We start from the raw sequence: 25563 nt of genomic DNA, 5'->3' as shown, positions 1-25563 counted from the left end.
TGTTCTCTCATGCTTTTTAGGTAAAGCTGTACCTGGTTCGTGGAATGTAGATATATTATCGTAATTTATTTATGGTTAGAAGTTTTATAGAAATCTGATCTGAAATAAGCAAGACATCTTTTTTGCTCACTATGGGTAATGCACAAGCTGCTTCGTGGCCATGGAGTTCAAGTGAACCCTCCAAGACAGGTACTGTGCCCTCTTTATTGATCTGTGTTGCTTTGCTACTCCACTGTTTTCATGTTATTGCAATATCCAAGTGTTTTTATGCAAAAGGGGAAGCACAAAATCAGTGCAGTAAAAAGCAGCACCAGCCCCAGTAGTTTGCTTACTTGCCTATAAAAAATTTACAAATGTAGCTGTTCCAACTACACCATCGTCTGCTCCTCCGACCGTGCCTGTGGAGCCACCACCACCACCACCACCACAATCTGCGACCATCCAGAGTACACCCCCTTCCATTCCGGTGGCAGCAGAACCAATGGCACCAAGCACCAGTGATGCTAAAGCTACAGGAAAGGGAATTGGCCTCGGCACTTTTGAAGAATTGCATAAACCATGCAAAGGTAGATTACTAAAACTTTGTTGTGATATACCAAAGGTGGGCGAACTGCGGCTCGCCGACATGTTTGTTATGGCTCTTCTAGCTGAATAGTAATATCCAAAGTTGACCACTAATTATATTGTTATATATTATATTATAATAACCAAATTGACAAACACTACTGATTTTGCGGCTCCCTGTTGTTTGTAGTTTTCTGCAAGTGACTCTTTCATTGAGCAAGTTTGCAAACCCCTGTGCTATTTTGTACACGTAGTGGGCTTATCAACAAGTTGTTTCATGTGGTTACTAAGCAATATTAGTTCACTGAAGTTCCACACCAAAATTTATTTGGTTTATGAGTCAAATAATTAATCCATCAGCATTTGCGATAGTTGAAATTTTAAATTTACACACGTTTTTGGTTACTGCAATACTTCAAGTAATGCAAAACAAAAATTGAAGTTAGGTTTACTGTTGCAGATATTGCTTTAATGCCCTTTGATGGAATCAAATTCACTGTAAACAAGGGGCTCAGTTCCCACTTTCAGGTACTGTCAATGAAATGATCTCAACTGCTTGTTAACCTTAGGCTGGAGTAGTATGTTTGTTTTACCTATTAGCTGAAGGTGTGTTGTTCTCAGTGGCATGGATGACGACTGGTGCTTTAATATTTTGAAAGAAATTGATAATTTTTTATGATTAATTTTAGGTCCAGCATAGTGTTACCTTAAATAACGAGAAGTCTTCGTATAAATTTGGGTCAACGTTTGTTGGGAGCAAGCAGCCATCTCCAACAGAGGTTTGTATTGTTTAAGCACGATTTTAATACACCTTAACCCAATGTTTTTTTTGCATTTTGGTATTGCTGTTTTTTCAAAATTGCAACCTGTGTTTCGTTATTCATACTAGTAAGTCAAGCACTCAGTGGATGTTTCTGTAATGTAATACACTTTTAATGTGCATATGTTTAGGCCTATCCAGTTATGGTTGGAGAAATGAGCAATGAAGGAGACTTGCAAGCACAATTTATACATCAAATTTTTTCCCCTGTTAAACTTAAATGCATTGCCCAGGTACTAGTTGTAGCATTTTGAGCTTATTTCTCAACTGCTATAGATGTCTATTAAAGTTTTTTCCTGTTTTAGACATCTGGATCTAAATTCCAGTCTCTACAAATTGGCGCAGACATACAATTGAAAGATGCAAGCATATCCATGGTAACGGCAGACCCTAATCTCTTGGAAGGAACAGGTGTTCATCAACCTTTTGATTGCTCAAAATCCTATATTTCTAGTTAGCTGTGAAAACTAATGCACTTCAGACATAAAATGCGGCATCTATGTTTACGATACGTTGCTGAAAATTTTTTCAAAAATGTTGTTCGTTACACTTTTTCAGGAATGTTAGTGGTGCATTACTTGCAAGCCATAACCCCCAAACTTGCGATGGGTTCAGAATTATTGTTTCAAAGAGCAAAACATCGACAACAAGCAATGATTACCCTCGCTGGAAGATATCAAAGTATTTTGCTTAAATGCTATGCATTCTATGAAGTTTTTGCTTGATTTTGATCTTAAACCTAACATTTTTTGCCCCATATTTTGCTAACTATATTAAGTTTCTATCAAGATAGGCAACTCATTCTGTAGAGTTGTTCTCTAGCTAAAGATTGGCAATTGGCTGCTACACTTGGTTTGGCCGGTCTTCATACCAGCTTTTATCGGAAAGCGAATGAAAATGTCCAAGTTGGAGTTGAAATGGAAGCATCATTGAAAACTATGGAAAGTGTAACGACTCTGGCATACCAGTTTGATCTCCCAAAAATGAATTTGTTATTTAAAGGTGTGAATTCAGTGCTTTGTTGATTTTCCGTTCTAGTGATTATCCAGAAATCGATTTAATGCAAACGTTTTACTTGTGTTTGTGTATTCTTAGGTATGATGACGTCGGAATGGACAGTCGGAAGCTCGCTAGAAAAGAAGCTTCTACCTTTGCCAATCACGTTGCAATTGACCGGATCGTACAATATTAAGAAAGACAAAGTTTCATGCGGAATCGGCGCTGTTTTAGGTTGAATTGCTTTGATCACTGACTATTTACACCCAAGGACAGCAGAAGCGCCGAAGCGAAGCCCGTTTTTCCACCACGCTTGCATTTGGTTCTTTGTAACATTCTAATGTATCTTGCCTAGCGCTTTCTATGCAAGTATGCGTGGTGGGAATCCCCCCGTGCATGGAATGCAACTCTGCTACTAAATTAGCGATAGGTAATTTTTGTCATAACCGACCATTTAACAGCAGTTCGTTAAAGAGCAGTTGTTTGTCGTATCTGCTGATACTAATTTGAAATAAAATTCCTTTCTACCAATTGCTTTGTACTTTTAACAATTGGTGGTCATTGGCATACCGCTTGAATGTAGCGTTGTCAGCTCATAAAAACAGACCGAACAGAACTAAAACTGTGTGACACGTACGAGTAATAACTTGATAAATGGTTTAGTTCTGACAATAAATGATGGTTGAAAACGGCAAAAGCAACGTTCAAGTGCGTTTTATTTATCTGAAACTGTTGAAGATCAAACAATGTTTAAAAAAAGCATGGTGTAGAACCACTGTTGAAAACGATCTCTGTTTAGGTTTTAGGAAAATGTATTTTACCAGTGTCGTGCAAAATATTGACCCCTTCCCTTCGTGACGTAATATATGTTGTTTGTGGTTTAAAATAGTTGGTTAAACTTTACTTTTATAATAGTTGGCATGAGCAGTGTACAGTATGTTGTTTTACTGCATTTAAAAAAATAATACATGGAATTATAAACACAGTAGTTCCATAAAAGAATATGCTTGTGACATTCTTGGTCTTTACCAATTGTATGGATTATGCTCACGATAAGCTTTCTGCTGCGTCAATGTTTTATCAGACGATGAAATTATTACGTCACAAAGAGGCAGGGTCGCTATTTCGCACTACACCAGTTCAAGCTTGCATTGGATCAAAGAGATTTAAACACCAGTTACATGTTTAAATCTCTTTGATTGGATGCACAAATGTATACTTCAGGTTCAGCAAACTTGCGCACATACAGTTCACTCTCGATTCGAATGACATGCTGCATCTAAAATTGCCATCATTTTTATCTTTGCCTGCATTGCCCAAGTAGCACTGCTTTAACTCAGAGAATATTATTAGGTGTGATTTATTGGTTCAGTATTTTTTACATTTATTTTCATCTTGTAATAAATTCAGCCGAAAACCGATTTTGGCATTTTTACCCAATTCGGCCTACCGAGTATTCACTTCACGGTTTCGACACTCATGTTTAAAGTCTCTGTGCTCTGTAAAAAATTAATTCAATTAATTAAAAACTTTTTTGTTTTAGTTAATGTTTAAAGTCAATAATTTTGTTTTGTCAACGTAAGCATTTGTTGGGTTTGGTGATGTTGCCGACATATCGACGTTATAGTACCGCTGTATTTTATTTTTATTTATTTTATTTGTTTATCATTGACTGCAGGGAGCGAAAGAATGCTGCAAACACTGCCAACCAAAGATCATAGAAATCTAGTTAATAGAGTAACATTGCTGCCAGCCTTCTTATCTTACAGTAAAACATCGGGAAATATAGTTAGTTAGTGTAGAACAGTTAACACTTAGCAGGTTTTAAGCTTCCGGGCTTTGCCGCTTTTTTCCTGCTCGTTGATTGTTTGTGAGCGCATTTGTTGCTAAGTTTCGCTATGACCAGGTTAACACGAATATTTTCGCTCTCCGTAGTGCGTAGTCAATGGCGAATAATTAGAAATACAGATCAAATATCAGAACACGCGGGCGCTGTTGGTCTTTCGGGAAACAGAAGGAAGATGACGACCTATCCAAAGTCGGTTTTTAACTTTTTACCGTAGTTTGTCAGTCAAATGAACATATCTCCATTGTGCTGTTCGTTTACGAAAATAGCAATATTTCTCAGAAATATTTATAGTTTGATGATGTTCCAAATAGCCAAGACAAAAATTCGTTTCAATATATTTTCTGGTAACGTCTTTTGAAGCATGGGTTCTGTTTAAGCCTGTAGGCTAGGCAAGACTGCCAGATGTGAATGATGTGGTCCAGATTGGGAAGTTTGCGAAGTGCGCGGGGGATTAAAATTAATTACGCGTATAATGGCTATTGGAGTCTAATGCAGAAGTGCACAACCACAGGATGTATTTGTATGTCAGACCTCAGCTACTCAAATTGTGACGTCATTTGGTTGTATACTTCTGCAGTAGACCCAAGTAACAAATAGGCCTAGCTCTTTATGTAGCCTATAATTTGTAAAAGTGCTGCATAACTTACTTGTCCATGTTGTTAAGCTTCCATCTGTACATCCTCACCTGTGCATATGGACATATTTTACCATCAGAAGTTGGTGTTTTGACCACGTTTAAAGTATAGGCCTAGGGTAACTGATAAGTGACAGCTAGTTTAAAATTAAGGTAGGCCTAGTTCTGTTACTGTTAGCCTAGGCTATATTCTATAATAAGGCTATCCATTTTGACGTACTGACTTGATGGCATGTTACAGGCGTTTTCACTTTTAGCAGAATTGCCAACAATTACATTTGTATCAAATGTCGGGCGTGATTGCAAAGTATGAAAATATTTGACAAAAACTTGTTTATGAAAAGCCACGAATTTTGGCTTGATGACGTGCACTGAAGCCTCAAATCTTTATTTGTTATAAATTGGCATTCAAGTGACTAGTTTTTTTTTGATTATTTATTATAAATCGGCTTGAAGATAGAAAGTTTGTTGTGCATGTTGATGAACCTTGTGTGTGCAGGTTTCATACTTTCCACCATGGACTCCCTTATCAGATTGAGCATTGAGGAACTATTATGTCGTAAGTTGTTTTTATTACCTCATAACTTCATTCCATTCACACCTTCAAGTTGGAATGCAAAAGTATGCAAGAGACCCAAGTACAGAGTGGGATCTAGTCATAGTAATTAATGTTGATGTACCTTTTGACCTTACGCTGTTTGTTTCTGTAACCATGTGTGGTATGAGGCATGTTTGTAGTGATAGATTACTCTTGTTTTTTTATCGTGCTAATATGTTTGTTAGTTTTTATTGTTATTTCGCTACAAGGCTAATTATACTGAACACCGTAAATTTCCTGGTAGGTTAGAATGACTTGGTAGGCGATGCAGTGTTGTTCACCTAAACCAGTTTATTCAGTTATTTGTTGGAATACTTTAGTTGAACTTACACATATCAAACTCAACATACGTACGAGATGATCTGTGCAAATCCTGCTAATGGTCAATTGTTTATAAATGCCTGGGGCCATGTTGTTGGACTAAAGTGCAAGCATTGAACTTTTGTGAGAGTTAATTGCATACCATGTGAAGTACAAGTTGTAGACTTACATTTTCTCATCTTTGTTTTTTTCTTTTAGTGCTACAAATGTCGTGTGACTGTAGTCTGCGTCTTTTGTTTACCAAAAATTGGATTGAAGCTTGGAGCTTCACAGTAATTTTTTCATATTTAGAAGTGATATTCTCTAGACAGTTTCCATTCCTATAATAAGTCTTATGTGATGCAGTTTGTTGCTGTAATAATGTAGCGGTGCTGTGCCATGCTTATTAATTAGATAACGAAATGAGTTTGAGTCTAACTAATTTTCCAGTTGTCATACTGCAATTTACATTTCCCAGTGTTCATCACAAGGCATCGATTTTCTGTTGACATTTTTGTACAGAAATTCAGCTCATTAAGCTGATTACTGCCTTGAGATGGATATCCTAGGGATGAATAAATAAAAAACTAAAAAGCTATTTAAAGCTTGGTTTGTTTTTAACCAAATATAACTAGGTCATGAGATATTTGGTGGTATTGATGTGTCATACTATACTGGTGATTCATCATTATTCATGACAGTGTGGTGGAGCTTTGTGTCAGATTCTCGCTTGATGTTCTGTATTTGCATCCGTATTTTCCACAAAAAGTTGTATCACATTAGAAAAAGGATATGAGAAATCTGGTTGAGATAGATAGTACTAAAATATTGCTATAGAACAGAAATCATATCTGAATTGTGTTTAAATCTTTACTGAACTCGTTAACTTTATTCAGGGAGAAGTCATTTTATTGACAAGACTGCTGAAAGATTCATCAGAATAATCCTACAGATTGTAGCATAATTTTTAATACTTACTGTTACTGGTATCTATACTTGTGTATACAGATAAAGGATTTTACGAGTAACAAGTTGGAATGTGTGAAGATAGTCTATATCAGGGGTGGCCAAACTGCGGCTCTTTGAGCCTTTGATTGCGGCTCTTTAATGAATTTGCATTGATGAATTAGACATGCAGTTTTCCCGGTCTAGACGAGTTGTTTGATCAGATTATGAAACAATCTGGGCAGGGCTGACCTAGTTTTAAGTCTTGGTTATGGTTATACTAATAATTGCAAAAAGAGTTGGTGAAGCCCAGTTGGAGACTCATAGTATCACCACGCAGCACTAATGTTTATCAGTAGCTACACTTCTTTGTGAGTGAATAAATTCGTGTTTTTTATTGTGTTTGTGTTGTGGCTCTTTTAAAACTGGAATTTGTTATATGCGGCTCGAGCATGAAGCAGGTCTGGCCACCCCTGGTCTATATAGTTGAAGAAACCTCCAAATTTATTTATGTCCCTAACAGGTTTTAGGTCATTACCCAAATATTGTTATGAAGCAAACACATATGTCCTTATCATCTCGATTACTCTGTTGTTTATTTACTATTTGCTGTTGTAGTAAAGCAAACAATATAGTGTTTGACATGTAGGTTACCGCTCACTAGTGATAAATTCCAATGTATGATTTTTTTTGTAAAATTGCAAAACTCTTTCCAAAATCATTTTGTATAAACAATGTGTTAATAGGTATAGGTCCAGTTGGAAAAATTCTCTGTTAGATATTAATATGTGTTTTGTGCAGGAGTTCCTGTGTTTCATCACATTTGCATGTTTCAAATGCGATGTAAAATAATTTTTTTAGGTTATCTGAATGTAGTTGTGTTATGACTAGTAAAGATATACAAACAACAGGCTATACACCTCTGCACAATTACAAGAGTGTGCATTGTGTGGCTTTAAATGCAGCTATTACACCAAACAAACCAACAGAACCATTGCAAAGCAATGGTGATTGCCATATCGCAGTGACGCTGCATTCTTGTAATACCAAAGTCCTTTGCTCACAGGAAGCTGATGTGTCAAATGATGGTCCGGAATTGCACAGCACCGCTTTATGCACATCTACTAATGCAGAAGGTGTAACACAAAATTATTCTACCACGCAGAACATCGCAGACCAGGATAACACTGACTGTGAGACTACTAGCAGTTTGAGTGGTCAACCTGTACCAGACCATGAAAGACATAAAAAGAGAACTAAGTCCGACAGCGTTCTGAACACATTTGGGGATAGCTCTGGCAACCATTGCCAACTGAGAGGCAAGCGGAAAGCCTGTCGTGGTTCTAGTATTCCCACATTAATCTTAAGCGACAGTACAGGAAGGGACAGCTGTTTGTTTGAAGGTAATTTGTCTCCTGACTTGCTTTTGTTTCCTGAATCTGAAGAACTACAAAGTGACACCAATCACTTAAATGGGAGATTAGAATCTCCTGTCCCAAGTTATACTTATCTTGGTATTTGTTTGAACGAACACCAAAACATCAACAGTGATACAGACTTGACAAACTCAGCCAACGGACATCAACTGCTAAGTCCGAGACGAAGTTGCGATAGCGCCTACGGGTCATGCATGGAATCAGTTAATAGTATGCCACAAGATGATAACCATCCTATGCTGTTCAGTGATAATGACACTGCAATGGATAATGAAGATAACAGCACTGGAATTTCAGCATCTTCGCAAGAAGAACTTTCACACGGTTCCATATCTTCCTTGTCTTTGTGCTTACCTCACAGAAGTGTTTCACCATTTTCGTCATCTTCATCACTGGCTTCGGATGTTACCACTGATGCACAAGTGAGTACAGATGAATCAAGTGGTAACTTGCAGGTGGAGGGAGATTCAGTGAGCAGAAAAAGTTCGTTTTCGAGAAATTTCTCTTTGAGGTAAAAAATTGGTGAAAATTAAGATCAATTGAGCTGGTTACGTAATAATTAGAGCTAAATAACTTTACAATTATATTTCAACGGTAAAAATGTGAGAAAACAGTGTATCGGGATTAAACATAGCTAAAACTAATTCTCTTGAGTTTCTTTTAATCTAAAAAAAGGTGTATGCGTTGATGCACATATTTATTAACAGATGATATTAACATAATAATAAATGCATGCCTAACTTTCTTAGGTCGTCATTGTCCTTTGAGGAATCAGAGGAAGATTTTGCAAGCAGTGAAGATGGGTCAACACACAGCACTGTTTCTCGAAGAAACAGCAAGGCGAAAGCTGTAAGTATATAACTTATGAAATGACTATAATTTTTAACATATATAATGTAATTTATACTGAAGTGGTAGATTATGTAGCTTCCATAGACTTGTCATTAATTAAAGAAACTGAAAACATGTACTTTCTTGAGTCTGTCATTGACCTTTAAATAATTATCATGATATGGCTAATCATTAACTATATGTGTTGTTATGTGCATGTTTGTTGGTTGATAAATTTAGCGGGTTGTCCTTTAATTGTTGTCATGTGACGTGTGCCTTGGTTTCATAATAAACTTAATTACAGCTTAAACGATAGCATTTGAAATGAATGGATGTCCATTAGCGTGATTGCGATGTCAAACATTGCTTATAGAAGAAACGTGCTCTGTGTCTGAATTAATGACGTCTTAAAAGACTTCTGTGTGAACAGTTTTTACTATCCAAGATCCATAACTTATTGATAGCTGTCGTACTGGTTAAACATATGATGAACCTACAGACAGGTCCATAGGTTGTAATTAATTGTTACTGTGAGTGTGGCAGTGTCTAATTACAGTTGCTTCCTGTATGTTAGCTAGTTTTGCTGCCAAGATAGAGACTGAAAATTATACAATATTTATGTCAGATTGTAAGTTCAATGCATGTAATCCCAGTTACAGAACATCAGATAACAGTTGTCTTGTAGCCCTAGTTCAAATGGAATACTATTTGGTGAGTTATAATCACTTCTTGCTATTTATAAACTCATCAAAGGTTGCAATTTGCTCTCATTATAATGTGTTATTGATATAGGACTTGTGTATTGTGTAATACTCTGCTCGCTGGCTTTCATTCTCTTTATATATATTTCCTTTTACGCTTGAGCAGTTTCTGTTGCTGAATTTGTGCTTTCTGCTTGAAAGGATATGACGTTAGTATAAGTTTTGTGATGAACTCTGCAGTTTTCTTACTTTGAAAGCACAAAACAATTATATACATCAGTGTTAAGTTGGTATAAGTTGTTGCATCAGGATAAAACATATTGTGTATTAATATATTAACTCTTCTGTACAAAGACACCATTTTCAATCTTAGTTTGAATTACTGATAAAGTTTTCTGTTTGGTGATTTATTTGTTTATTTGGTGTTGCTAGATACTACAACCACTGACCACCTTATGGTATTAATTTGTAAATATTTCACTGACACAGTACACGTACACTCAATGTTGTGAGTTTTTTTTTATACACTTCAAGGCAGAACTAACTTTAAAGATTATAATAGCAGTTTATTAGCTGTTAATGCAAATTATCATGAAATGGTGAAATTTGAAGGGCTTATGTAATTTTGATATTTTATTGCGTTGCCTTTACGTTATTATCTAAACTTAGACAAAATGTGATCAACGAAAAGTTTGACGACTTAAGCCACAATGGTTGCAGACTGTTATTTTTGTAAGCGATTGCACAAGACAGATTTCATGTCTCAGCTTAAAATGCATGTGAGAAGGAAATTGCTGACAGGAGACTAAAATTTCCGTTAGAACATATTAGTAGGATAGATGAGGAAGCCAATTTTTGACAAAGGACTGAGGTTAAATATTTGCTTAACTATTGACGCACAAAGTGAATTGAACAATAATTTAGATTGTATAAGCTAGAAAGACTTGTTTGTTAGTCACTATTTATACACATTTCACATTTACGACTTAACCTTTTTTCTATGGATGTATAACTTTTATGGTTTGTTGATACCCTTTTTAAGATTTCTAATAAGTTGACTCTGCATAAAAGCCCAATGACATCACAACGAATGGAAATAAGATAACAAACTGGGATTGTAGCAAAGCATAATCTCTGTGAGAGTTAAAGGCTTTCAGTGTTTTGACATTCTTGGTTAGCCGTCTGAATTTTTTTTTACTCCCAAGATTGAAAGATTTAGCTAAAGTAACCTACATTGTTCCGCCATAAACCTATATATAGCACCGCGATGCCATCTTCTGTTTGTTATGGCCATGCCTGGTTTAACACCAATGTTTTATCCCCAGAAAATAAGTACAGTGGTTCTTCAAAAGTCATCTTCTGTCTTTTGACTTTTGTGATAGAGAAAAACGTCTAGATTTGTTGCAACTTGAAGGGAAAACAGGTGTAGTTTTATGTACAAACATAATAGCTACAATTTGTAAAGGCAGAAAATTTGAATTAGAGTTTTTTGTTACAAAGCTGTATTAGAGTGTTATATGTAGAATCTTAATTGTGTGTGATATTTTCCCCAGCTACTATCGTTTCTTGCCTATAAATACTTGTTCTTTTTTAAATACTAAATAAATCTAAATACTTGTTACTCTTACTATGTCTGCCAAGTTATCTATGAAGAATCATGCGTCATAGGAACATCCTGTCTTCTTTATGTTAACTTTATGAGTCATGTGGCTTTGCATGCTCAATTGACGCAGTTTGACTTGTGATGTTGTGGTACGTTTTGAAGAAATAGTGATAATTTTACACATGACTATAACCTCATGATGGGTGTTTGCTTCGTTTTCGTCTATTGTGGTGGTATTTTTCAGTGTTGCTTCCATCCTAGATGTTTGTACATCAGTTATTGTCAATACATTTTCTTGATACAAGGCAAGACTCACACTGCATATTAGTAGATGTCTGTAATACAGAGGAAAACCTGATTTAGTAGAGTGAAAATTGTTACATATATGGTCCCCAAAATAGTCATGTCAACTGTTTTTAATTGCTCATGCTTCCTTTATTGGACATTGATATTGATGTAGCAGACTTTTCCCTTCTACACATTTATATGTACTGTACTTTTATACTAAAATAGATGATCTAATACTACATATACTTCTTACTTTTAAAGTCTTTACAGATATAATTATTTTACAAATACAGATATAATTACATACCGTTGGATAGTTCCACTACACAGGGTATATCGGTACAACATTTAAAATCTGTAAATAAATAAATAAAATATTTTAGCATAATTTAGAACCCTGGGTTAGTTTAGGCATTAATATGACAAATTGAATAAAACAGAAGAAATCGCCAAACTTTTGCTGCTGGGACTTTGATTATTCGAGGATTAGGATTAAGAATGAGATCAAAAAATTCATTAGATGTAAACCTTCTTTTACAGCAAAGTTCATGGACCAAGATAAGACGGATGGTGATATGGTCACCCTTTATGCAGTCGTTTAAGAAGAAGTATCCATGGGTGCAATTGGCTGGCCACGCAGGTCAGTATTAGATAATAATAACCACGGAATAATAACTCCTTGGCTGAGATTCTATCTTAGGACGACTTAATCACAAATGCTTCACAACACCGTCCATGGTACAATCTCTTACACCATATAAAGGTGTGATAAAGAGAGGCAGTTGTGACATAGTTAATTTCGTATAATTGACTATAACTACAGTACCTAAAATTGCCCAGATTACTTTAAGCATTAATGCGCTGACTAATACTTGAACTACTTAAAACTCATCTCCGGACTTACATCTATAAATGGCATGTGTTTATACTGTAGTTTGCGCCAAGCTGCTTTCTTAGCCGTGTCCCGTTCTCGACGAAAACTTGTTGAGTATTCAGCGTGTACCTTGTTACTCTATTCAGCGTGTACCAAATTTGCATATATATAGATATATTATATATTTATATATTTCTATGCAGGAAATTTTCAGCCCGGAGACGAAGGTTGTATTCTTAAAAAATTCTGCGAGCGTGAAGCGGATTGCCTTAGAAGCATATCCGACGATCCAGTCCTGCGAAATTTCGCCCCAACATTTCACGGTATCGTCGAGTGTTCGGCCGAGAAATACACAAGAATGCAAGATCTTCTCCTTCCGTTCGACTGCCCGTCTTTAATGGACTGTAAAATGGGCATCAGGTGCGTAAAAACCGACCATTAGTAGAGTAACCATACGTCGTGTTTACAGGCAAAGATAAAACGTGTTGCAACTGATTACGTTTTGTTTTTGTTGACTACAAAATTGCAAACAACAGCAGATAAAAAGAAATACCCAGTGCGAGTTCATTTCTTGTGTGCGCGTAATTTTAACAATTCTTTTTTTCACGATATACACCCATGCAATTTTCATATCAATTACGGTAGAGTCGTCGTATTTGGGCACTTCAGGGGGGAATGGAAAGAGTGCCGATATACGTGAACTACCATTGTAGAACTGCATACTAGAAACCAGACAAAATCCATTTCTATTGGCTGTTAATTTGCAAGGCAGCTTAACAAACTAGAAATATGCAAAGGAAACGCAAAGTGCTGCAAAACCTGCAAGAATTTTTAAAATAGGACAATCTTCGCATTCTTGACAGTTGACACGTCCACTTAGAAAATTGACTTAACGCAACAATGCAACACCTGTAATGACAATATCGCTTGTATCCAATTTTGAATTTAATCCAGTTGACGCGCAAACTGGATTGTTGCGCCAAAGTTGGTTTAGCGCAGCAGAGGTGTGATGGTCTGGAAGTGCACAATAAACGCTGTTTTGTACGCAAATGCCGTTACTGACAAGCAGAATAACTCATGCGAAGAAAAAACTTTGCTAATATAGGCAAATTGCTATCATATAAGACACATATAAAGGGAACATCAAATGTATGTGAACCAAAGAAGTTGCGCACATACAAGCAAAGTGGCATCATGGACGAAGCCGATACGGGCGAGTTTCACTCTATTTATATTTCACAATACATGTCGTTCAGTGACGCGTTGCTAGGCAACTTAACCCTTATGTAAACGATATGCCAGTGACGTTAAGTGTAAGTATGACGCGTTGGAAGCCTTACCCTTTGTATGTTTACTTTGTATTACATTTGTTAAGTGGACTTAGCTTTAAGAATTACTTCTCTGGTGTATTTGATGTCGAAAACTTAACTTTGCGGTTTAAAATGCTCGGAAATTAACACGCTGTAAGCCGCTAGTTAATATTTCTACTGCATATATATTAACGTGTCGGGCTGCTCTTATCGTTTCTTTGATCCTGTATGTATTAATATTGATGTTGGCGTGTCCAGTTATAAAATACCTTTCTCCATTGTGCTGTCTTATTGTAAGCTGTGATTTGAATACGGAAAACTGGCGATTTTGATTACGTTTTACCAAACCAGAACCGCGTCTTTTCCAATACAGTTTATAAAATACAAAGAATTGAATCGTTCAATGTAACTGTTTCCTGATAATATTTTCAACAGTGATTTTGCTTTGTGCCAATCCTGACTTGTGACAAGGAAATGCTCTGTTGGGAACTTGGGACCAGCGCATAACCGAGAAACATAGACACACACATTATGCTACCACCTCTGACGTTCTTACTGTGCGATAAAATATTTCAAGCATTTATCGCTGAAAAGGCGACGTTGGTTGTGACGTAACAATAGTCATCAGACGACAAAACTAATGCGTAAAATATGTCGACCGCCTACCCAACAAGAGGTGAAAAATGATTTTAATTGAATTAAATGGCTTTGAGAAACATTCCCGGTGGCGTGATTTGAAAAAGACAATAATAATTTGAACAGCTTTCCTTCCAGCGCTAATTAAGCACACGAAGCCACAACGTATAGCTAACGCGTTTATTTCAATTCAATGGATAATAATGAATGATCGAGACGTGAAACGCTTACTACGCCAAGCGACGTGTTTTGGCCCACAACAATGTTTACCCGTGCGACCAAGCACTTGCAGCGCCGCCTGCAAACATCTGCCTGCTGTATCAATTTTCTGCAGTTGCCGCAGAAGATATTTAACATCTTATGCTAAAAATACTGCAAGGTTAGCCAGCGGTACCCTCGCGTAACGAACAGTTCCGTGTTTAGGTTGTAAAGGTCACGACGAAAATCGCAAAAATTTTCGTTCCATCTCGTTTTTTTGCATGTCACTGGCAGATGAAACACGAACATTTTTCAAACTGGCTTTTCTTATCATTGTCGGTTTAAATTTTAAAATTTTTGATTTTGAGCATCGCATTCTACTTGCGCCGCTACCGAAATAGCCTAAACCTTAACACTTGAATTCTTTATCAATGACAGGACTTATCTCGAAGATGAACTCGTGTTGGCCAAGGTCAAGCCAAGAATGCGTCATGTAAGGGACTTTCTCTTCTGTTCACAAAATAACATCACTTGATGAGTTGCATGAGCAAAGAAATATGTGCAACCTGTGTATACGCAAGCTACAGCCTCGTCTAGACTTTGCATATGTTGTAAAAAGCTGGCGGTGGTTATTCGGCCCAGACAATCAAAGAGTTTCTTCTTTTCAAGGATATGTATCTGAAGATGATTGAGATTTCGCCGGACGAGCCGACCGATGAGGAAAAAGAACTCCGAGCCGTGACCAAGCCTCGCTACATGCAGTGGAGGGAGCACGTCACCTCAACATCCAACCTCGGATTTAGGATAGAAGGGATCAAGGTAAAATGAGACTTCATCGTAGTTAAAAGACTGGAATTTTACAGGGTTTTGATTACATCGTCTTGATCTTGTATCTCACGCAGTGTCTCCATATGCGTGGAACAACCGCCTGTGGCTCAGGAATTTTTTCTTTTTTTAAATAGTGACAGGGCTTACCCGCAGCCAGTCGTCCATGACAACTAATCCGTTATTAAAACGTTATTTGAGTTTTTGGTGTTTGTTGGAAGCCGCATTGACCTCATTTAAATCAGCTCGAACGATCGATTCTTATGTAACATAACAATCATCATTTTATTGATGATTGTGGTGTGGCTGTGATGTAGAACGGCTTCGGCATTGGAAATTTTCGCAAACTTGATTGCGTATCGATTTACGAAATAATTTTAGCGCATCCGTGTTTCGTAAACAATTTCGAAGATATTTTTAATCTTTGGGGAATTCATTAAAACACGGTGTACTTTGCCACATAATAACGTGGCAAAGTAAATCGCAGATTAACTCTTTTTTATTTCTTGCGTGTAATGCCAATATTTTTAATTCCGAGTAATTGCTTGTTTTATTTTTAAATATTAATGCCCATATCCTTAGATGGTTTAGTGTCATTTAGTCGATAGTTTCAGTTCAGTGCCGAATAAACATACAACATCACACATGATTATTTTATAGCTTTTTTCATGCTTTAGGATGCCCACAAAACAACTTTCAGACTTATAATACAGACAATTACATCAATAACATTGTGTTCATTAACATCTGGACTCCCAAAATATAACTGCTGTATTTTATTTCCAAGCGTCAATGACTTAATTGCTCATGGCCGTTGGAAAGCATTAAGTTATACCTATGACGTCAAACTTGTTAAGAGTAACGTCACAGTACATGTTGTACATGTAGTGTCAGCGGCGTAGTTTGATTAATTGAGTCAAAATTGCGCCGTAACTGACATAGCGAAGCTAATACTTATATGGCACTAAATAACACAGTCACCGAAAAGTGACGTCGTTCAAAGCGCGTTTTCAAAATCCATTTTTAAATTGTCTAAAATTGCTGACAAAGACATGATTCTTACTGTCAGCTTGCGCACGGGTTTGATGATTAAACGTTCACACCTATTTAAACTGCTGTTCTTATTTAATCGAGTTAAGAGCCCGCTTCTGCTAACAGTAGGTCGCATTGGGATCGATTGCGCTGGACACACTGATGTTTCAATAAAAATCTCTTTATGAAAAAGCCTGTTCAGAAGCCGAGAAACCCTTGTGTCGGGCCAACTCAAAGTTAAAGAGACTTTCTCGTTTTTACATGCACCATCTGTTGTTTGCTGTGCTATTTATAAATGCAATATATTTCAAGTTGTATGAATATGGCAAAACTTTGCAGTATAGTATTGACTGAAAGCGGCCAAATCGGTGTTTGCACAAAAACAAGTTTACTTGTTGATAAATCAAGATAATCTTGATCAAGTAAGAAAAACTTAAACTGTAAAATCTGTGCTCAAAGTTAGGAAAGTAAAGGCCAAGTTACTAGAAGCTCCTTCTCAAGAGTTCGTAGAAAAAAGTAGGACTATAATACAGTCAATATAATCACTATATTGAATTATAAAATGGAAATTGCCTCATACAATACGATTGGTGTCGTTTATCATTACGTATTCTATTATCCTATTATTCCAGAATAGAACTTGACATTTCAGAGTGAAATCGTGACTAACGTCCCTCCCAAAGCTCAAACCCAGCGAAAAAAACGTGCCACCTTATTTAACACTTCACACATGAAAAAAGATTTTAAGACATTTGCTGAAAGCTTACATATGTTCAATTTTAATCTTAATCAACGGAAAACAGACGGAAACACGTTATCTAGTGGCATGCTTCACATACCACTGCTCTCCCCTTCTATTTGTTAGCATTACCACCGACGAAGCCACTTCAAGTCGTTAGCTCACTTGGATTTCGGAAGGGGAAACGTTTAAGATATGCTTGGCACGGTATCGTTTATTTGTGCTTATGATGCTAGTTACTTGCCTCATGGGTTAATTGTAATGGTCGAATCGGCCTATATCCCGCTCCTACCCCCAAAGGAATTTGCTGTATATAATCATAATCGAAACCCACGAGCCTGTGTGACGTACTTGAGCGAAATTTATTAATACCAAACATCAAAAAGTAATTTAACCGAAAACCTTATAAAGGCTCTAAATTTAGACCAGGGTCTTTTTAGAAATATCGTGGATTATATTTGCGTATGGCGTTGTTAGTTTGTTAACAGCTTCAACGCAAGCTCGATATTGGCCAACAGTCGATACTTGTCAATAAGAGGCGGTGAAGTGTTATGAGTATGACCATACTGAATGCAAAGCAAACTCCATCCAAGTTACAGACTTTCGTGAGGTCAACCGAGGAGATTCTTGCAAACTCTCGATGGTGCCACAATATAATTACTGTACAATAAAAGCCTTAACGTTCCGGTCGACGCGCAGCTCAGCGTCACAAAATGTTACTGTATTATTTCACTACGAGCCCGCTATGTCGGCTTCAAATAGCCTATTAATTGCTAGTTTTGGCCGTTTGCCCATCACGGCGGACCGGTTCAATCGTGCGAACTGCCAAATTGCGACCGACAGCCGACCTAATTAATAAGGTGAAATGTAGTGCAATTATTGTTCCTTCCAATTGATCAAACGAGTTTGATTTCTTGCAGAAAAGCAACAACGACCCCAGCAAGGACTACAAACTGACGAAGTCTGTCGAACAAGTCACAGTCGCGTTTAAATACTTCATAGACGACAACATAGATGTCTTGGTGAGTATTAAACAGTGTAAAACCTCATTTGCATTAGTTTTACCGTATTTTATCGTCTGGCTCTGAAACACGTCACAAACACAATGACAATTGTGGCCAAAGCTTCCTACGTCACACGGACGCGTGATTGAACAAAGACAAAGCCGATGACTCCTCATTCTGGTACAGACCTGATTTCCTTCACGGCGCGCTGTAAACGTCCTTCTAAAACCCCAGCCTGACGATTATACCAGCAGTATTACAGGAAATAGCAGCAGTGTTATATTGCTAACTGCTGGTAACCTGGCTTAATACAGTCAAACCACTGACGTCATGTAAAAAATTTAGTAAATTTCCGGGATCGCTGGTTAGCAAGGTAATTTCTCCGGCTCTGTTTACCTCGAAATGTTAACTCCGACATCTTTTTACAAAACACTTTTTATGTCGTGTCGGTGTGTGGGTCTATATGATGCATTGTGTGTTACACCGACAGTTCCCTAAATAAGTTATTTTTTTCTTTCATCACAATTCACTACCTTTTATTACAATGTACCGTATTACGTTTAAGTAATTGCATGACGCTATGCCAACGTCACAACCCTTTTCAATTGCGCCACAATGGCTGTGTAAACTTCGCATATTTACCAAGAAATTTTTCTTGGGTTAACACCCTTGTGTGCGTAGTATTTGAATTGACTAGATTTTTTTGTTTATGGTCACGCTTTTGTCTCGTTTCTCAGTCGTCCATTGAAATCCAACGCAAAGAAAGTGTTTATTCCTGTACGGCTAACCAGCAAATTCGTCTTTATTAATGTCAGTTGCACAGAAGAAAGCTGTGTTAGTTTGACAAACATTGCATATCCCGATGTGACGGGAATAACAACTTTATTGACTGGTTTTAGTCAACATTGTCGTCCCGATTGTTTACTTTTACTCGTTCTCAATGGCTAATAAATTTTTCGATTTTTTTTAATGGCTGCGTGCGTGTTTACTAGAAACTTACGAATTTATTTTTTTTAATCTGCACAAAGTGCAATACAACAACATTTGCGCAAACCACCACTATCAAATGAATTGCCTTCTTTATGGATATCGTTATGATAGACTTCATCGATTTATTTTTTCCGCTATATAATGCCTGCAATTACCTTCTTTCTAATCCCAAATTTGCACAAAGACACTTAGCTACAAGATTTTTAGCCGCATATTTATCTACTCGTAAACTATTGACATTTTTTCTGGTGTTATACGTAGCATTTACAACGTACCAAGCACCAATTACGGCATTATACCTCTGCGGACAAAAATGGAAGGTATTCTTGTTGTGTGACGTAAACTCCGCAGCTATAAATCTTCTTAAAATACCAACACGGTTACGATGATTGTTGCGCTGATATTCGTTTAGTTTTGTGGGAAAGTTGAAAGGTACTCCGTGTTGTAGGTGTGCCGGCCGATACTGTTCATACCCATATTGTAATTAATTTATATTTTTCTCCAACGGCCGATACGCGATAAGCGCACGTTTTCATTTTGTTGGCAACTGTAGCAAGTGTTATATTCACAATCGTGCCACACCAACACTTGTAAATGAATATCTTACATTGAATTAAGCGCACCAGGACAACACGCGCGCATAGAAAAAATGTTCTATATAATATGCCCCGCTGACGAATATTGCATGAATGAGGCACGCTTTGAATGATCCATTTACGTTTATTTTAAGCAAAACTACTTCCCTGTTCCAACACGCAGTGTATAACGCAAAGCACGTTTTTTAGCCATAATATCCTCTTATACTTCGAAGCGTAACAGCCTTGCGCTAACTGACGCAACTTTATTTTGTAGGAAAAATACATCGAGAGATTAAAAAAGATGAGAGAAGCGTTGGAGTCATCCGATTTCTTCCACAGACACGAGGTGAGTGGACCCGAACTGCTATGAACTGCTGTAGTAGAGGAAATTGCAACACTCGGCAACGAACATTACAATCGATCGTATTTGTGATCGTGTTCGACGCTCGACTTGTGTATTTTGCAGAGAAATTATTGACAAAACCACTTGTTTTGCGAGATTGCCCACCATGGCCTTGCGATAAACCTTATTTGCGCCCGCGCGCTTTCATCTGACATTTTACCGTCTACGCTCTTTTGCTTTTTCCTCGATATTTCTTTATGAATTTCTTATATGTCGCCACTTCGACAACCATTTTGCGGTCGGGTTTATATTTAGAGTTTGAATGGTGCGTTGTTGCCGGGCTAGCTCCTCCCCAGAATGTCGGACTATCAGTTTCCGTTTCAACTTTAAAGCTGAAGACGCTGAAATATTTTTTGCTTATAAAAGCCAGGTATAGTCGTTAGATAGTGCGCTACAGTTGCACTCAATCCATCTATTTTCAGCTTTCATAGTCTCGTTATTTGAAGTAAATTGTTAGACGGTCAGCTCATATTATCGGAAGCATTTATCAACGAATGGCGATAGCTTATCGTCGAACTGAGAGGTGTTTTGTTCACGAGTTGCGCTACTTTCACTGATTCACCTGATGAAGCCTCATTCTATAAACAGACCCAAAATAAATTTTGTGTAATTACCGGTTGCGGTCATGGTTACACGTTGGTTACATTGTCAAGGTTACATGGCTTTGCTTCGGTTTCAAGTTCGCGCGCAAGACCACGAAATAAATTACATAAAGAAACTAAAAAGCAAGACAATATATTGTCCGTATGTCCGTACGATATTTCACGTGGATAAGGTCAATAGCCGGCCTCTAGCGGTAAGGAATCACTTGAGTTGAAATTAAGTCGTGCGAAGGCGTACCTCAGCCCGGGAATAAAGACTCTGACACTGCATCATACCACACGTTTCAACTAAACGCACTTTGAAAACTTCGTAGTAATCCTTCGTCGCTCAACACGATTGCAAACTCAGCATAGTGGTTATAGGCGTGCGGTTATGTCGAGTTTTTTTTCTCAAGTTTAATCCGGTTTAGTCCGCCCATAACCGGTATTGTCACGATGAACAGGCGACATGTACGGAAATTATTTTCAGAAGTATTTCTCTTCTGGTTTTAATTGCAATTATCACTTCGGAGGCCTATTTTAAACTCAGGATTTAATTACATTGGACGTAAAGTTGTGTGGTTACATTAAGAATTTTATTTGAAGATTTACAAAGTAGTCTGCATGGTCAAAACTGACTCAATTTAATCGCTTGTTATATCCCAGAATATATAGATCTCATTAACATGTCAATTTTTGAAAGAATAAAATACATTTTCGAGTTCAAGTATCTTGCTTAAGTTTTAAATTCTTAATTTAATTTAGTTTCATTAGACCCAAACGGTGATGAAAAATTTACTCTGCATACTGTCTACGAGTCAGTATGGCCTCTTTTCAATTTATTTAATTTCATTTCAACATTCTACGGACATGCTCAAAGCAGTTAATAAATTACATTCGCATTTCTTTTGCAGGCCATTGGGAGTTCCTTATTATTCGTGCACGACTCATCCGGTCTAGCGAACGTGTGGATGATAGATTTTGGCAAAACCTCCAGACTTCCAGAAGACCAGACACTTGACCATAGAAGTCAATGGATAGAAGGAAACAGGTAGATCACTTTGTTTGTTCGTAGTTGATTATAATACATGTTTAAATATGACCCACTGTGTCAAGCGCTCTGCTGAGTAGTATTTGTGCTCTGACCGTCAGTTCCACCACGATGACAAATTTAATTGCTCGGGAATTTTCTTTTCGAAATTAAAGGCAAATTCTGTCTCACACGTGTCTGCCTGTTCGTTGTCTTCACGTCGTTGGTGATGTTTTCACATTTTCTTTCTTTTCCTGCCGGGAGCAATGTCAATACACGGTCTGGATTAAAACGTCATTCAAGCTTTCGCAGCGTCTGTCCTCAGAGGACAACCACTGTACGCTTCACGACGCACGTTTGCGTTCTTCGTCACTGATAAATTATTAAATCTTAGCTTATTTTTTTCAGGGAGGATGGCTACCTGTTCGGTATGGACAACGTCATTGGAGTTTTTGAAGGGATCCGCGATTCTATGAAGCCACTACACTCCCTCTTCCTACTCTCCGATCTTGACTCGGAGCAAAACGTTAGCTCTCAGGATGACGTCAACTGTAACGACGTCACAGCTACTTACAACAACGTCACTCCTCAAATCAACATCACAGTGACCAGTCCAAGTCCCGTGACATCACGGAAGCCCCTCTGTCGTCAACAGTCGGTAAACGCTCGCGCGGATCCAGATGACGTAATAAGTAATGACGTAGATGCGTTAAGCTTAAGCGAAAGGACGCTGTAGTTGATTTTCAAACGTGCAACTCCACACACGGTGCTAAGACAGAGTTGGTGTAGTGACATATGAACTGGCTGTGAGCGCTTGACGAATTTGCACGGAGCTAATCAGATTTGGAATCTTTAACTTCGGCCAACTAAATCCTGATGGTTTGACCCGACATGACCTTCAACCCCGCTCTGTCTGGCTCATCTCCATTTGGTTGAAAAATTGAAATCAACAGCCATCACGTGACTTTATGACGTATTGGTTTTCCGAACCCTACTGCGTGGATTTTGTTGTGGAAATCTGGAATCTTTGTTGCTTACAAACAAGTAGTCATGGTTCATTGATTTTAAATTTTGTTTTGTAATATTGTTAAATTTTATTCTTGAAAAAATGCCGCTTTTTCTTCAGATTTTATAGGTTCTTCGTAACGTATTTGACCTCTTCCGCACAATTCATGCACATTTATTTCTTCATTTTCCCTCGTTGTGTTATGTTCGTGTCATATTCTGGCCATTTGCCCGGGTTTGGTACTCGCAGTCGACCGATATTGCTTGGTCATTTTCCCGCCGCAAGAAAATATCAGTAACTTTTAAACCAGGTCTTATTTTTATCGGTTGGTAACAGAATTTCCTGGAGATGGATGTTTTTGTTAATTTTGATTTTTGGGATTGCGGGACATTGTAACATCAAAAAGCACCGGCTAGCTCCGCCAGTTATCGCCCTGTTTTAAATTAATAAATTTTGTTACAAAGGTACAAACGTAATGAGAGACCTGTAGTGGAAGATTTTTATTTGTTTTTTTTTTTCGCTAAAACGATGTTTTAAAACATCTTGAAACATTCTACATTCCGATTAATTTATCAGATATTACTATCGTAACTTTCTCGCTTTTTTGAGCAAAGGTGCTTTATTACGTAACTGTTAACGTAATGCTGACGTAACTGATTGGCTGGTGTTAAAGCCAAACGCTTTTCTTACACACCATCCTCTTTTAATCTTGTTATTTCGGGTTATTTCCTTGAAGAAAAATGTGCATTATGCGTTGTTCGGTGACATTCGGTGTTTGGGTTCTTTCAAAATAGCCAACCATAGCCGCTGTCTACATTGATTTAACCCCATGACGTGCAGTTGCCTACACAACCTGTACTTCGAATTTCTTGTGCATTATGCAGCTCCTTTTCCCTTGAAATTTCGGTACGGAACGCATTTATTTAAGCACCGGCACTTCTTTCGTGACGTAATCGGTACATTATCATGACGTCATTGTTACGTATTGCCGTGTGCACTTGGACCTGCAGCAAGGGCTCTTTTGTTGCGTATGATTACGTCATTGTAAGTTAAAAAACTTGCTTCACTCCGGTCAAGTCGCACTTTTAACAATCTTCTAAACTTTTTCGACCCCTTTTCGAGGTTGTTTTGTTCATTTTGAAGTAATCTATAGCTTTTATGCCGCTTATCATTTACATATACACGATATTTGTCGTCGTTTTTTATATTTTTTCGTGCGTTGTGCGCTTATCTCTGCGCCACCGTTTATTTGTATGATACGGTCAATAATAATACAGACACAGACTTGCAACAGAAGAGTGGTTGGTGTCTGATGCTCAGTATAGGAGAGCTTTTGCGTAACAAACACGTTATTTTCATACTATATGTTATTTAAGCAATTACCATATCCACCATATTGAATTGATTAAATACTGAAAAAACTAAATTCTACATTTGTGTCGTCGAAAGACAAATGAATAAAGTTGCGTAAGGATTGCATTTATTAAATAAAACCCGAAAAGAGAATTTTTTTATAAAGAAAAAAATTGTTTCACACCCCCTGCACAGGAGCGCCTGAAACTATGGAGAAGGGTAGGGGTAGGTTTTTATAAAGGGCATTTTTGGTGCTGGGCGTAATTTAAAAAAATCATGTATCTGCAGATTACAGTTGCGCACTAATTTTGACCGTAAAGTAGTCACGTGTAGATAGGTCTAGTGCTAACAAATCAACTCATCTACGAATCGCTGTACTGTTGTTTAATAACGTACGTGCTGTGAAAACGACAACGTTGCGTTGTCTGACATTGCCATCGTAACGACTGTTAACTTCACAACGGCTGAACTCATTACAAGCTAACTAAGGCAAAGCACCTGTAGTCAAAAAATCTCGCATGCAAGAAATGCTGTTGGTTAGCTGATCAATGATCAGTTTTGCAAAAAAAAGTGGAATTTGTTTGAAATCAAATTGAAGTAAATTAAGAAAATAAGTGAATTAGGCTTAAAATAATGATTTGGGTTAGATTATTGTACATCATGTGATAAATTTTAAATTACTTTTCATATTACATCAGAGTAATCATTAATTATTTGCGAACGCACAATTATACCTGGAGAAAATTAATCAGATCCTGATGCAAAAGCAAGGCGATGAGACATCTTGTGGATGCACGTAACGACACTTGTCAGTCTAAAGTGCAGACTCGTGTTTCTAATGCAAAAAGAAGCGTCCCTGAAAGGATTATGTAATTGCAATTGCGTTAATATCTAACCGAAAACTGAAATGCTGCATTATTTACGCTCCTACGAAAACGGTTTTCAAAGCTCCTGATAGCTTAATAATTTAATTATACTTAACACATTTCGCATTGTAGTAACGCAACGGGACTTCTTCCTACGTCCAAATCTAGGTGCTTCCTATCATTCGAAAAAACACTCGACAAATCATGGATGACTTATTTAAAACATAGTCTATACTGCAAATGTTTCGAATGTAAATAAAATCATCATGAGATTTTCACAAAAGCAATATTTGCAGGTCATGACACCAAAGTGACTAGTTTTTGGTCGAATTCATAATTTGTTTCACACAAACCATAACCTTTATAAAAGAAAGAAACATGAAAAGAATATAATAAATTTTTTATTGAGACACATATCATGTCTCTTGCTAACTGCTGAAAAATATTATTTCTTCGTACTCAGCATTTTGCGTATTGTTTAGAAACAGGACAGTTGGAAACAGGCGTGTTCTAAACGCTGGCACCAGAAATAGGTTACCCATAGATGGCAGTAGAAATATATTCGAAACGATA

The 25563-nt window shown here is 37.3% G+C and overlaps 2 protein-coding genes across 2 annotated transcripts; both read left to right on the top strand.

The window, feature by feature from the left end:
• LOC143446788 (mitochondrial import receptor subunit TOM40 homolog) lies at positions 1-2911 on the top strand. Its single transcript, XM_076946588.1, has 9 exons — positions 1-189; positions 360-566; positions 1025-1092; positions 1254-1343; positions 1516-1617; positions 1690-1795; positions 1943-2065; positions 2207-2386; positions 2480-2911. Exons 1-9 carry the CDS (start codon positions 132-134, stop codon positions 2617-2619), a joined length of 1074 nt encoding a protein of 357 aa, XP_076802703.1. The 5' UTR covers positions 1-131; the 3' UTR covers positions 2620-2911.
• A 4576-nt stretch (positions 2912-7487) lies between these two features.
• Positions 7488-24067, top strand: LOC143445247 (uncharacterized). Its single transcript, XM_076944196.1, has 10 exons — positions 7488-8653; positions 8892-8991; positions 12106-12205; positions 12643-12859; positions 15022-15076; positions 15253-15402; positions 18100-18201; positions 20026-20097; positions 21650-21786; positions 22174-24067. The coding sequence occupies exons 1-10, from the start codon at positions 7590-7592 to the stop codon at positions 22499-22501; spliced, it is 2325 nt and encodes a 774-aa protein (XP_076800311.1). The 5' UTR covers positions 7488-7589; the 3' UTR covers positions 22502-24067.
• The last annotated feature ends 1496 nt before the right edge of the window (positions 24068-25563 follow it).

Source organism: Clavelina lepadiformis, chromosome 2 (assembly GCF_947623445.1).
Source record: "Clavelina lepadiformis chromosome 2, kaClaLepa1.1, whole genome shotgun sequence".
NCBI lineage: Eukaryota > Metazoa > Chordata > Ascidiacea > Aplousobranchia > Clavelinidae > Clavelina > Clavelina lepadiformis.
Note: the sequence above shows the minus strand (reverse complement) of the source record. Positions and strands in the feature narration are given on the sequence as shown.

Bases quoted from the DNA above. Each gene is read 5' to 3' on its own strand.
- LOC143446788 (XM_076946588.1), top strand. From the start codon at position 132: ATGGGTAATGCACAAGCTGCTTCGTGGCCATGGAGTTCAAGTGAACCC. The intron at 567-1,024 runs GTAGATTACTAA...TTACTGTTGCAG, and splicing joins ATTGCATAAACCATGCAAAG to ATATTGCTTTAATGCCCTTT. The intron at 2,066-2,206 runs GTATTTTGCTTA...GTTGTTCTCTAG, and splicing joins CCTCGCTGGAAGATATCAAA to CTAAAGATTGGCAATTGGCT.
- LOC143445247 (XM_076944196.1), top strand. From the start codon at position 7,590: ATGACTAGTAAAGATATACAAACAACAGGCTATACACCTCTGCACAAT. The intron at 12,206-12,642 runs GTCAGTATTAGA...ATTTCTATGCAG, and splicing joins GCAATTGGCTGGCCACGCAG to GAAATTTTCAGCCCGGAGAC. The intron at 18,202-20,025 runs GTGAGTATTAAA...TTTATTTTGTAG, and splicing joins ACGACAACATAGATGTCTTG to GAAAAATACATCGAGAGATT.